The following is a 12,218-nucleotide window of genomic DNA, read 5'->3' as shown; positions in this document are numbered from 1 at the left end:
AGTTTAATTTTCGCGCCGTATGTATGAATTTAATTGATCAATAGGAAATATCCTATTCCAAAATTGCTCAATTAGGAAATGTCAAGAACACTGATTGGTCGAAAAGAAAGCTGCATACGTTGCCATCAACAGTATGATTGGTCGATACCAGTCGATACTCGCCGACACTCGACGATCGTGCTGTAAAATGCAACATTGTCAAATTTCGTGGAAGCTTTCGACGTTTTTTCAGTACTGCTCTCTGATTGGTCGAGCAAAGCTTACGTCAACATATGAGCGTGTCTTATTGGACGAGGAAGAAGAGGCTATACTGTTATTGGTCAGTCGTTCGCAGCGTTGCAACTTTTATCCTGGTATTCCTGGTTCTCCCTCCGAAACTGTTCAAAAGACTCTTCTTCGTTCTCCTTTCGCCATTTTGTCTTTATTGTGCGTGCAGCGTTTGTGATTTGTGTTCGTTCGGTTATTTAATTCCGAACGATTATTGGCAGTTTTTCGTGAAAATCATAAGGAAAGAGTAGAGAAAATGAGCTACGGCAGACCGCCACCCCGTATTGACGGGATGGTCTCCCTCAAGGTCGACAATCTTACGTATAGAACCACCCCGGAGGATCTGAGACGCGTGTTTGAAAGATGCGGAGAAGTCGGCGACATTTATATTCCTCGAGATCGGTTCACTCGCGAGAGCCGAGGCTTCGCTTTTGTTAGGTTAGTAATATTGGACCAACGGATTATTCATATAAAGTACAATCTTAGCAATAATTACCTATATCCTTTGTTTAACTTTTTTTCACATTTAATTTTTTGTTCTGTTCTTATTAACCTTTCTTTGTCGGATATCAGTCCTGTGACGTCACTAGATTTACAAAGATTGGATTTCTTTTAGATTTTATGATAAGCGTGATGCCGAAGACGCGTTAGACGCTATGGACGGGAGATTGGTCGATGGTAGGGAATTGAGGGTTCAAATGGCTCGTTACGGCCGTCCTACCTCCCCACATCGTAGTCGTGGGAGTCGTCGCCGAGGAAGGTGCTGTATTATTTTTTGTTACATCATTATTCTCCAAATCCTTATATGGGCTTCATTATTTTTGAAGTGATTCTTGACTAAACGAGTATTTTGTCATAGATCACGTAGTCGAAGCAGAGACCGGAGACGCTCAAGATCTAGGTCTCGCAGCAGGTCAAGGAGCCGGGATAGGGACCGCAGGAGATCTTACAGTCGTAGTCGAAGCCGCTCACGCTCCGATAGCAAAAGCTCCCGTGGAAAGTCCCGCTCCCGCAGTAAGTCTGCAGACAGACAAAAGGATAGCCGTTCCAAATCAAGGTAATGCATTAATGCAACACATTATGCTAATTGCATAGCGATATAGCAATTTTATAAATGATTATGTTCATTAATTTCAGGGACTGAAAATAAAAAATCAACCAAGCAAACATCTTGAGCAGATCCAGCAATTGCAGAATATGCTATCGTGAGATTAAAAAGGTACCCTATTACCCTCTATACCTACAGCAACACTGTAGCACGTTTACATTCTTCTGTCACTTATGTATTAGTTATTTCGAAGCACTTCTCTGGGGTCAATATTAATCCTAATTAATTTTAGTTATTAGTATATCTAAACTGTCACATTAATGAAGATTTAACGTTATATCTTGAAACAATTTGCAGAACTGTATCCTAATATGCTATCATTGCTAATGGCATGCTTGGCCATTTATTGCAGTAACTTCCCTCTTTTGTACGCAAGTTAAGTGACAAAAAGCATTGCCTATTGTCATTATCTTATATACAGTGCATAGTAATTAAAAAGAATAGGACGTGGTGCAAAAGTCCCTTTATGTTGAGGATTTAACTTCTTTGGCAAAAATATAAACTTTGATAAACAATAGTTAAATAAGAAGTTACTAGTGGTAGGTTCTGCAGAGACTTAATTGACTTAGATGAATATTGTTCGAAAAATATGTTTTGTACAGATTGAGTAATGAAATCTGGTCATATATACATATATATTTCTATGTATAAATTACATTAGAAGTCATTCCACTTTTACACAAAAATTGATTGGCATTATATGTCCATTACAGTAACTGCTCAATTAAATGAAGTAAATTAACTGACAAAAGAGCGAAAATGCCATTATTTTATAATGATATCTTGCTGATAACTTGGGTAAAAATTTCAACCTTCAGCTTTCTCTGTACAGAATTGGTAATTGAAAAATTCCAGTTTTTATATAGTCTGAAATTTTTTATCAATGACACGCTAAGTGTTGAATTTCTGCTTTAACACTAATCAATCACAAAATAAGAGGAAGTCTTTAGACATAAGTTCAATGTTTCTGTATTAACACTTAAAAATTTATTTATGTAAATTTACCATCTCTAATAATAAAGTATGATAACGTGCTGAGGATTTGATAGAGCTTGTCTTAAGAAATTCGCTATCTTTCAGTTTAGCATTTAAATTTCAAGCGACGTAAGAAAGCGCTTTTAATAACTTTAGAATTTTTCCATTTTCACTTTAATTTATTAGAATTCTTTTTAAGCACAGCGAATACGGAACTCAGGATAAATGATAACAGAGTCGAGCGTATTTGTCTTTGTCGTCAGACATAGCAAAACATTCATTATTAATTCAAATTGCATTAATCGCTTTTGCGCTATAATTCCCAGCATTTAGATACACTCAAGAATAAACGAAGCTGAAGAAACATTTGCATAAGAAATACCAATAAAAATTGAAATACAATAAAATAAACAGCTTTGTTTATCATTGAATGTTCAGGCACCTAACTGTATGTTTCCATTTAAGCTCCTTTATGCAAGGAGATAGTTTATAAGGCCAGCATATATAAATATATCTACTGAAAAGTAATGATATACCAATAAGAAAAAATAAATAAATAAAATCATAGGGATATAATTTGGTGTATTTGTAACTAAGTTGTGATTTTATGGTGCCACAGGCGGTGGGTGCGGAGTGGCGCGGCGAAGTAGCCGATGATGGTGTAGCTGAGAGTAAGCCGAGTAGCCGAGAGCGAGCGAGAGAGAGAGAAAGAAAAAAATAAGAGAATAACAGGGGGCTGAGTAAGCAGAATGAGGGAGAGAGCGAGTTTGCAGTAGCGGGAGTTCGAGTGAAAATGTTCGAGTTCGAGAGACTTTTGGCGGTCTGGTGAAAGCACTGGGGCAGGCAGGTTCGCGCGAATGGGGAAAACGCAGACTGTGGGGGGTCGCTGAATGAGAACGCTGAAATCGCCGGCATATCCTGACAATTGCTGATATTCTCCGCCGAATTGCTGAATTACCTGAGTGAACACGACACGAGTCGACGAGTTTCCGGATGCAGGTAGCACGTGAGCATCACCAGACCTTCGCGAACGGTCTTTTCCACCATTCATTATCCAGAACGATCTGTCCAATCCTACAGATATCTAATCAACACTCAATCCTTCCTTTCTCGAACAATCCTTCCCTCCACACCTCTCACGCTTCCATAAAATACGAACTCATAAAACCATAAGAAAGTTATTAGTCGAGTTTTCCTAAAATCATACATTTGGCCTGTGTAACCTCTTTATGGTTTGGTCATGACTTGGTTTCCAAATTTTCTCCCTACGCACAAATACATATTTGTTGTAAGAGAATATTCTCGGGTATAATAATTCTAAAAGTTTATCGTGTATGTACAATTAAACATCGAAAGCTTCCTTTTGTTATTACAATATTGGAACTTTGAGACATTCACTGAGCATGCTTCTCAATTTTATGCGACTATGAGAATCGACGTGCATGAATTGATATTTGTAAATTTCTAAAGCATTCGGAAACTGCTTAAGAATTTCGCGGAAAAAAGATTAGGATATCAAATTTGGTTTCTCATTTTATCTAGATTATTCCGCATTCTAATTTGCCATTGATTCATCGTCGGATTTATTTAGCCATTCTTTGAAACTGAGGAAGTGTCATGAAACCAAAAAATCAAATGAGCAGGTGTGGCCTGCCCTTTTTTATGTATTTTTCAGGTGACAGTCATGAAAACAACATCCCACACCTTCCTGATGGATTTGAGTAAGTATCTAAGCGATGAATAAAAGTAATTTGGATTTTTCCGAGGAAATTGGGGAGAATGTATAAAGATGGAATAAAGGCTTTATCAAAATCAAGAAGTAAACATTTTTATTACTTACTACATATGCATGTATAAAAAATTGCTTTATAAATTGTTCTGTAGGAAGTACGTTCCCTAGTGTAAACTCTAGTTTGAACTTATAATGCAAGCATTGTCCTTCCGTTTGGTATATGAAATCACAAGATTGAAGTACAAACATATCTATGAATGTGTATACTATGATTAGATTAAATTAATTAGCATGGCTGTAATTATTGCATTAAGGAATATATTTTAGCTATAGCTGAGTAAAAACCTGCACTGTGTAAAATAAAAGTTTCTTGCATAATAATTGATTTAGGACCTATTATTCTTCATCTATCGGTAAAATTAATACGTCTGGTAAAAATTGTAAACTATGGTAAATTCTAATTAATCTCAAGTTTTACCAAACGTTTACCAATAAGTGAAAAATTTTATTATCTCAATTTTGTTTCTATCTTACTTCAAAATTGATCGATGATTATTATTAACTTACACCCTACAAAGAAATTATAGCTACTAATTGATCTGCCTTAGAAAGTATTTAACTAGATTTCATTCTTAAACTATTAGTTACTATATTAACTTTGTTTGTAAAGTGCTACCAATAAAGCGTAAAGATTTCGTAAATCTTATGGCATGTAGCTATCAAAATGCGTTCAATGTTAGAGCATTTTGTAACTATTTACTATATCACAGCTCCTTCCGTTTTTTGTCTACTAGAATATGAGGTGACGCGAACTTTCCTATTCCATAAAGAATAGCGACTAAGATATGACCGGCAAAATACACGCTATAATAATAGTGCACGGTCTTATAGAATTCCAATAATTGAAAGGCGAAGCTCAGGTATGCCATACAACTCGTTCTCATGAACCACATAAAAACTGTCATGGATTTCTTTGCCTGTTTGAAAAATTACTGGATTAATGGATATATTATCTACAGTACATATAGTATACTTGTCTAAACATGCAAACAGCTAAATTTAATTAGATCACTTTTTAGAAAGCTATGTGATATAATGATTTTGGACTTAGTATTTACCAAACCGTCTTCAGGCAATTGTTTGTAGATTTTTATATAGATGTCCTCAAATGGCAGGTAAAATGCAACCGAAGTTATTCCAAAATAATATCCTGCAGCGTAACCATGCCAAACCGAAGAAAATAGAAAAGTTGCGAGGGTTCGAAGACTTTTAATTGGGAACCTCTTGTAAACCATCATAGCAATACTGTATTGTGCGCAACAATTCCAAACTTTCATAGCAACCCTCGTCGAATAAGATTTTTCCAGCTCCCACACCTTCATATTATGAACAGTTTCAAAGTCGATTTCCTCCAACTTCAATTTCTCATCATTGTCATGCCTATGAATGATTAAAACCGTTAGATTTTTCATAACTTGTATCATTCCGACTTTATATATTACATTTATGAAAAATAAACAATTTAGAAAGTTTATCGCTTACAAATTTTCAGCTAATCTATAATTTCGAGGTCCACCACCTGGCGTCGGATCACAAGAAGTTGGGTAGGCACCCAAACCAGCCATTTGACAAGCACATTCGGCCAATGCCATTCCAGTATATAATCTTGTGCGGAAAGTCACGAATGCTGGATAAATGTACCATATTCTGTAGAGCAAACTTCTTTCGGCGAATTCTTCGGTCAGAACGTACTAAAGGAATACAAATGCGTGTGAAAAACGGCTTAGTTGCACGAGCTTTCTACTGCTTTGTGTAAAATCATTGAGATAAAAGATTACCTCAGCTGGAAAACTTTTACTGAACACTATGAACAGAACTATATAAACAGCTACTGCAATCAATTTTCGGGAAACGGCAGGCCAAGGATCGACGTGTTTTGCAAAATTTCTATGAATGGAATCCCAATAAGTTCTGTATCTATAATAGGGACCTGAAAAAATTGATTCATAAAACAGGGAGTTTTGTATGTGTTATTAAATTTAATAAATACCAGTAAGCACGCCCATGTAGCTGAACGCATAATGGAAAACATCGAGGACGCCGATATTTTGTAAGGATTCATTTTTTAAACCTTGTGGATCATCCTCCGTAGCTTGCCTGGCGCTGTTTACCTCGAATGCCATTCCTGGCACTTTTAACGTTAAAATCATCATAATTAAATTGGTGTGCCCAGGAGGTATTGGTATTCCAAACCATCCCAACCGGCATATGACCAGCAGATGGAAGCACGAAAAATAAAAGCTCACCAGATGACATATTCTGTAATACAAAAAAAAGTCATATTTATTTTTTAATCGTATAACACGTGCAATATAAGTTTTTGCGCAAATATTTTTCCATGTATAACCAAAAATCAATAGAAATTTTTTCAATGAATTTGTAATTTAAAAGAAAAATAAATTGTAATTCATTGCATAATTAGCAATAGAGCATTTCTGTTGGCATGAAAAAAGTACAAAGATGAATAAAAATATGTCGTGATTATACAGGCATCGATATGCAAAAAAAATAGATAATCAAAATGTTTAATCCGTTGACTTGACTTGCAGTTCACTTTCCAAGGTTACATTAGTTCGCATTTGCTTCAACCTAATGGGTTATAGTTCTATTTTATTATGCAAAACTGATTCGTTTATTGATTTCTTGCATAAGTCACTGTGTGTGCAAAAATTGGCACATCATTACCTTGATTTTTATTTGCAACCAAATTCAAGATATCTGAATCAACGAATTTTACTAAAAAAGACTAAAATCATGCGTTTATTTTAAAATTAACCTTCTTATATCTCGTAACAGAGACGAGTTAAGAGTTTATACTTATATCTATTCCTAAGAGATAAATTGTGGTTATAACACAGCTGGCCACGCTGAGAGTCACTATAATTGATTAAAACAATAATGAATGAAGCGACAAATTAGATATGAAATAAAGTAGAAATCAATTGGAGGTCTATTCGCCCATTATGGCTGACTATGGGAGGTTGAAGGGGTGGGGGGAGGGATCAATACAAGAGTAGCGAAAAGCAAGAAAAACAATACAAGAGAAATAGCAGACAGAGCATGCTAAATTACGTATATGTATACATAATACATACATATATATGTTTAGTTGAGAAAATACCTAATAATTAAGCTCTTAATTCTGGAAAACGAGCTATTCATGCAGGCTTACAATTTGCCGGCTAAATCTGATGTTACAGAATCGTGAAATTTGGTTGAAAAAGATGAAATTGTGGTGCGAATTATTGTTATAACTGGATTCATACTTCGGGGACAGCCTGCTAATGATGAAGCCGTTTACAATGGTAAATATAATGGGATGAGCAACGTGCCATCCAGACACCAGAGTCGAGACGAATAATCCAAAAATCGTGCCGAGCCATTGCTTAGACTTTACTTCTTTGATGTTTCGGTAATAATGACCGAAACCAACGCACGTCAGCAACACGACCACGTACAAAAAGTCTTCCCACATCCTTAGAGCTCGGTGTATAAACGAGCACTGTACCAATAGCACAGTAGCCACAGTATTGTCATCAGCTGCTTACTACTATTAAACTGTATACTGTATTAAACTAACACTCACTGACACCACCAATCCCCTGAACCTTAATCACACACAGAAGCCAAAGGAACTAATGTGTATGCGCGCGCACTCAAAATACACCCACAACAGTACTTGAACAATGCTAACCGAGATACATACAAACTACACTGCTGCCGCAACAGCTCCGCCGCAGTAATAATTCTCGAATTTCGACTTATTGTATTCAAGCATTTCAAGCTCTTCTTCTTACCACACTGTGCGTTATACAAGTTACAGCGCCACCTATGTTTTAAAAACTCAACTTCAAACGCTTTAAATTTTAAATAACTTTAAGAACGAAAAAAATTAACTTTCTTCTGAAATATCAAATTATAACGAATAAGAAAGTCAAATTAAACTAGGAAGTTTAATAGATGAATAAAGGAAATGATATGACAGTAAATAATAGTCTGCTTTGTTAGTATAGTAACTGTATTTATACAAATACGAGCATGTCCTTGTAACATGTGAACGCAGGAATTAGTTTAGTTTTATTAATACGAAAGTTCATTTTTTAATCACGCAGAATATCAGATATAGAGGAATAAATCTTAACCAATAGAATTCTAGGCTTTCCTTCCTAACGCTTTGTGCGTTAACTCAGTTTTTTTCTGTGCTGCTAATTCTTTTTGCTTCTTTTCATCCTCTCGCCTCTTAGCGGCTTCCTCTCGTTGTTGTTTAATTATCGCTAATCTCGCTAAGTCTGCTCTTGCCTCTTCCGTTTTTCCAGCCGCATGCAATTTTCGGTAATTCGCATAAGCTCTTTGCTTTTCTATTTGTTCCCTGCAAAATATAAAATAGTCAATTAAAAATTCATCTTCGCCATGCGTTTTAATCAAATTACCTTTCTCTTCGGGACAATTCTGGCTTAGTAGCTTCAAGAGTATCGCTTAATTGAGAAAGTTTCTTTACTTTCTTCTGTACCCTGTTCGGATTTTCAATGCTAATTAGATTTTCTACGCCCTTTGCTTTGCCCTGTCGAATAAATTTATTGAATTAGCCTTGGTTACCATATATTATTCCATATGTTATTGGTATATAAAAAATTTACCTCTGTTTCTGACTCTGACTCCGAACCACTCTCACTGTCAGATTCTGAGGCACTTAAATTTTTTGTATCCTTACTGCCTCTGGCTTTTGGTTCATCTTCATCTTCACTTGAGGAGTCCTGTTCCCTCGTTTTCTATAATTAAAAACATAGAAGCACATGTATCTACTGATAGAGTGCCCTGTGGGTTTAGTGAAAAAAAGCAAGTTTTTAAAGCGAAAGGTTGATCATTGATTTTTTCCTATAACACAATTAAATTTCAAGTACAAGTTCATGCTATGACCGAAACGTAATGTACTTAAAAGTTGTATTTATGGGTTACATTACTAGTTAACCTAAAAGTACTAACTCTCCACTGTTGCTTCTTCTCTTCCTGACGACGCTGCTCCTCCAATTCTTCTGGATTCGTAAAATGTCGGTTACGACCCTTGTGATTAACAAACTTTCCTACAATAATAAAAAAAGCAAATAAACATTAACGATTTATTATCAGCCGATAAATTCGATTTGCGTTTTATGCTATAGGGGTATGGTAAAATAAATATCCCTTCAGAATGACGAAACTTATAAATTTCTTACCTCTCGGCATTGTTAAATTTGTGATATATCTGGCAGAAAAGAGAAATCTTTAGATTCCAAACGGAAATATTTAATTTTCAAAAAGTAAAATTGATCTTTCCTTTATACATCAAACTGAAAGATATACAGAAAACAAATGTCTACTTTTTGGTTCTTTCTTGGTCTACTGTTCTACTGTCCTATCCAGTGCTTCCGCACCCAGTCAAATCGGTCAAATCAGCAGTGTCGTGACAACTAGTCCAACTAGCCTATGCAAGCTTATTTTCCTTGTTCTCACTGGTACTAGCCTCTTCTTTTTTTTTCTCACTCCTCTCTATTTCTATCTTTTTCTACGCTGAATCTTGTTGCTCCTTCTATGTTTCTGCTGCGTGCTATCTGCTACGTACTTGCTATTGCTACTATCCGTCGCACTTGCACATCCAACACATCGTTATCGTTCCGACCACGGATGGCACGGCTGCTCCGTCTTTCGAGTTTTAGCTTTTCTCGTTCGTAGCTCTTCCCTACTCATCCCATTATTCCCGTTCCCATCATCCCATATATCCCATAACCCATTGCCCATTGCTTCCCATCAGTGGTACCACTGGTACCAGCATTACCAGCAATGGTATAGCAGCAGGTGAATTGCTGGTAGTAAAAACAACCTCAAAGTTGGCGATTCCGAATTGATGAAATTTTTAAATTCAAATTTATAATGTAAACTTTAATTAGTTACAAGTATAATACTCATGTATATACATAATATGCTTAAAATAAATTTGTACATATTAACTCCTTACATTAATGTACATTTCGTTACGTATTATTTTAATCATACACATTATATTATCAGAAGTTTTAATTATTTTATGTTCTTCTATTTCTTTTTACAACAAATTAATATATTTTTCAACTAACAGATACTTAAAAATTTGTGTAAATATCCTCAAGGGTCTAATAAGATCATATTTTTTTTGTAGTGAGATATTATATGTGAGCGAGGATAACTTATTTAAGTGTTCTTTTGCGCCGTATTCCAACAACAGATAAGTTCTAAACTTTAGTATATTAAATGTTACACAAACTATGTGTAGATTTCTTTGCGCACTATGCGCGGCTTCGAACGTTCAACCCGCGTGTGTCACCGCGTGTATGAACTGTATGAAGGAGTTTTAGGGGTTTTAGGAAATGTATATCGCCGGCATGAAAATAAATGATTTAGTTAGGTTATGTTCAAGGTTTAAATTATTTAATAATAAAACTAGATTTTATTCTACTTCAAGTGAAAATGTTTTGAAGATTAAAAACAGAAATTTGTATGATAATTTATTTCCAAATATTAGTAGGTAAGGAAATTAGTTATAATAGGTTGGATCTGAAATTTTATTACATATTGATTGCTTAAAATTATTATAATGACAGAGACAAAGCAATATTGCTTCTCAACAAATCTCCACAATGTGTTTATGCTGGCTTCGATCCTACAGCAGACAGTCTACATGTTGGAAATTTGCTGATATTGATGAATTTATTGCACTGGCAAAGACATGGTCATCAAACAATTGCAGTTTTAGGTGGAGCAACAGGCCTCATAGGTATTTTTCTTTTAAAAATTATTCACCCTATATTTATTTTAATTCCATAAAGGTATTCATAAGATTATTTTTAATAGGTGATCCTAGTTATAGAGCTACAGAAAGAGAGGATATACAAGATGAAATATTAAATCATAATTTACATCAAATAGCCATTAATATAGAAACTATATACAAAAATCATGTCACATATTATTGGAAAGATGTCCCGCACAGGTTGAAGCCTCTTATTATTCTAAATAACTTAGAATGGTATAAAAATATGAATATATTTCATTTTGTAAAGTCAATTGGAAAGCACTTCAGAATGGGAACAATGTTACGCAGAACTTCTGTTGAGGCTAGATTGAATTCAGATACTGGAATGAGCTTCACTGAATTTACCTATCCTGTTTTTCAAGCTTATGACTGGTTACATCTGCTAAATAATTACAAGTGCAGATTTCAAATTGGAGGCAATGATCAAATGGGAAACATAATGTCTGGACATGAGCTTATTAGTAGAACTGCAAAGAAAGAAGTCTATGGTTTAACAACTCCTCTTATAACTAGTGACAATGGTAAAAAATTTGGAAAGTCCAGTGGTAATGTTGTATGGCTCTCCCCTAGTAAATCCAGCAGCTTCCAACTGTTTCAGTTCTTTGTTCGAACAAAGGACAGTGATGTTGAGCAGTTCCTGAAATACTTTACTTTTTTTCCTTTAAATGCAATTCAAGATATAATGGAGGAGCATAAGAAGTGTCCAGATAAATGGCAAGCTCAAAAGATTCTAGCTGAAAATGTTACTCGTTTAGTTCATGGAGGTAATTAGGCATCATTGCAAATAAAACAGCAAAAAATAACATGAATTTTTAATTTTCAGAGGTAGGTTTGCAAGCAGCTCTGGAAGCAACTAAAGCTCTTTATGACTCATCTGTTGAAGCCTTGGCCAAATTTAATGAAAATGAATTAATGCAAATATTTGAAGGGGCAACTTTAGTTAAATTAAAATTTACATCAGGAATTTCTGCTTATAATCTTGCTATGAATGCAAAATGTTTTAAAACAAGCCACGATGCCTTAAGAATAATTTCAGCTGGTGGATTCTACATAAACAATCAACGCATTATTAATGAAAATGAAGTAATGGTCCATGGTATTCATATATTAAGCAATAACGTTACTTTGCTTAGAACAGGGAAGAGAACTTACTACATCGTGAAATGGACATAAATACACATGTAAAACACGCATCGAGAGAGATTTAATAAAACTTTGTAAACAGGAAGTATTATATGAGGAGAAAACTA

At 35.0% G+C, this 12,218-nt stretch overlaps 4 protein-coding genes across 6 annotated transcripts; 2 read left to right on the top strand and 2 right to left on the bottom strand.

Annotated features, from left to right (window-relative positions):
* Positions 1-385: 385 nt before the first annotated feature.
* SC35 (SR family splicing factor SC35) lies at positions 386-4,065 on the top strand. 2 transcript variants are annotated; one of them, XR_010824427.1, is made up of 5 exons: positions 386-705; positions 884-1,027; positions 1,127-1,324; positions 1,405-1,486; positions 2,970-4,065. XR_010824427.1 is itself a non-coding variant. In XM_066745279.1 (4 exons), the coding sequence occupies exons 1-4, from the start codon at positions 524-526 to the stop codon at positions 1,409-1,411; spliced, it is 531 nt and encodes a 176-aa protein (XP_066601376.1). In that variant the 5' UTR covers positions 386-523; the 3' UTR covers positions 1,412-2,416. The 2 variants fall into 2 exon arrangements, 1 of the variants encoding a protein (XP_066601376.1); XM_066745279.1 differs by lacking the exon at positions 2,970-4,065 and having other exon boundaries at positions 1,405-2,416.
* A 97-nt stretch (positions 4,066-4,162) lies between these two features.
* frj (farjavit) lies at positions 4,163-7,862 on the bottom strand. 2 transcript variants are annotated; one of them, XM_066745277.1, is made up of 6 exons: positions 7,409-7,862; positions 6,133-6,401; positions 5,921-6,072; positions 5,625-5,833; positions 5,201-5,522; positions 4,163-5,059 (listed from the first exon to the last, which is right to left on the bottom strand). In XM_066745277.1, the coding sequence occupies exons 1-6, from the start codon at positions 7,615-7,617 to the stop codon at positions 4,847-4,849; spliced, it is 1,374 nt and encodes a 457-aa protein (XP_066601374.1). In that variant the 5' UTR covers positions 7,618-7,862; the 3' UTR covers positions 4,163-4,846. The 2 variants fall into 2 exon arrangements, with proteins under 2 accessions (XP_066601374.1, XP_066601375.1); XM_066745278.1 differs by lacking the exon at positions 7,409-7,862 and adding an exon at positions 7,264-7,377.
* Positions 7,863-8,142: 280 nt separating this feature from the next.
* Positions 8,143-9,810, bottom strand: LOC136784565 (28 kDa heat- and acid-stable phosphoprotein-like). The gene is made up of 5 exons (XM_066745285.1): positions 9,356-9,810; positions 9,126-9,223; positions 8,780-8,911; positions 8,573-8,703; positions 8,143-8,511 (listed from the first exon to the last, which is right to left on the bottom strand). Exons 1-5 carry the CDS (start codon positions 9,363-9,365, stop codon positions 8,295-8,297), a joined length of 588 nt encoding a protein of 195 aa, XP_066601382.1. The 5' UTR covers positions 9,366-9,810; the 3' UTR covers positions 8,143-8,294.
* Positions 9,811-10,083: 273 nt separating this feature from the next.
* TyrRS-m (Tyrosine--tRNA ligase, mitochondrial) lies at positions 10,084-12,142 on the top strand. Its single transcript, XM_066745280.1, has 4 exons — positions 10,084-10,680; positions 10,757-10,929; positions 11,007-11,732; positions 11,792-12,142. Exons 1-4 carry the CDS (start codon positions 10,523-10,525, stop codon positions 12,139-12,141), a joined length of 1,407 nt encoding a protein of 468 aa, XP_066601377.1. The 5' UTR covers positions 10,084-10,522; the 3' UTR covers position 12,142.
* Positions 12,143-12,218: the final 76 nt, after the last annotated feature.

The sequence above is a fragment of the Prorops nasuta genome, unplaced genomic scaffold (assembly GCF_024137725.1).
Source record: "Prorops nasuta isolate Cenicafe-Biocafe unplaced genomic scaffold, Cenicafe_Pnas_1.2 PNAS00060, whole genome shotgun sequence".
NCBI lineage: Eukaryota > Metazoa > Arthropoda > Insecta > Hymenoptera > Bethylidae > Prorops > Prorops nasuta.
The sequence above is the reverse complement of the archived record's forward strand: the minus strand, read 5'-3'. Positions and strand labels throughout refer to the sequence as shown.

Bases quoted from the DNA above. Each gene is read 5' to 3' on its own strand.
- SC35 (XM_066745279.1), top strand. From the start codon at position 524: ATGAGCTACGGCAGACCGCCACCCCGTATTGACGGGATGGTCTCCCTC. The intron at 706-883 runs GTTAGTAATATT...GATTTCTTTTAG, and splicing joins CGAGGCTTCGCTTTTGTTAG to ATTTTATGATAAGCGTGATG. The intron at 1,028-1,126 runs GTGCTGTATTAT...ATTTTGTCATAG, and splicing joins GGGAGTCGTCGCCGAGGAAG to ATCACGTAGTCGAAGCAGAG.
- frj (XM_066745277.1), bottom strand. From the start codon at position 7,617: ATGTGGGAAGACTTTTTGTACGTGGTCGTGTTGCTGACGTGCGTTGGT. The intron at 6,073-6,132 runs GTATTTATTAAA...CAATTTTTTCAG, and splicing joins CTACATGGGCGTGCTTACTG to GTCCCTATTATAGATACAGA. The intron at 5,834-5,920 runs GTAATCTTTTAT...GTATTCCTTTAG, and splicing joins GTAAAAGTTTTCCAGCTGAG to TACGTTCTGACCGAAGAATT.
- LOC136784565 (XM_066745285.1), bottom strand. The intron at 8,912-9,125 runs GTTAGTACTTTT...TTTTAATTATAG, and splicing joins AGAAGAAGCAACAGTGGAGA to AAAACGAGGGAACAGGACTC. The intron at 8,704-8,779 runs GTAAATTTTTTA...TTTATTCGACAG, and splicing joins AGTCAGAGTCAGAAACAGAG to GGCAAAGCAAAGGGCGTAGA.
- TyrRS-m (XM_066745280.1), top strand. From the start codon at position 10,523: ATGTATATCGCCGGCATGAAAATAAATGATTTAGTTAGGTTATGTTCA. The intron at 10,681-10,756 runs GTAAGGAAATTA...TTATAATGACAG, and splicing joins TTATTTCCAAATATTAGTAG to AGACAAAGCAATATTGCTTC. The intron at 11,733-11,791 runs GTAATTAGGCAT...TTTAATTTTCAG, and splicing joins TACTCGTTTAGTTCATGGAG to AGGTAGGTTTGCAAGCAGCT.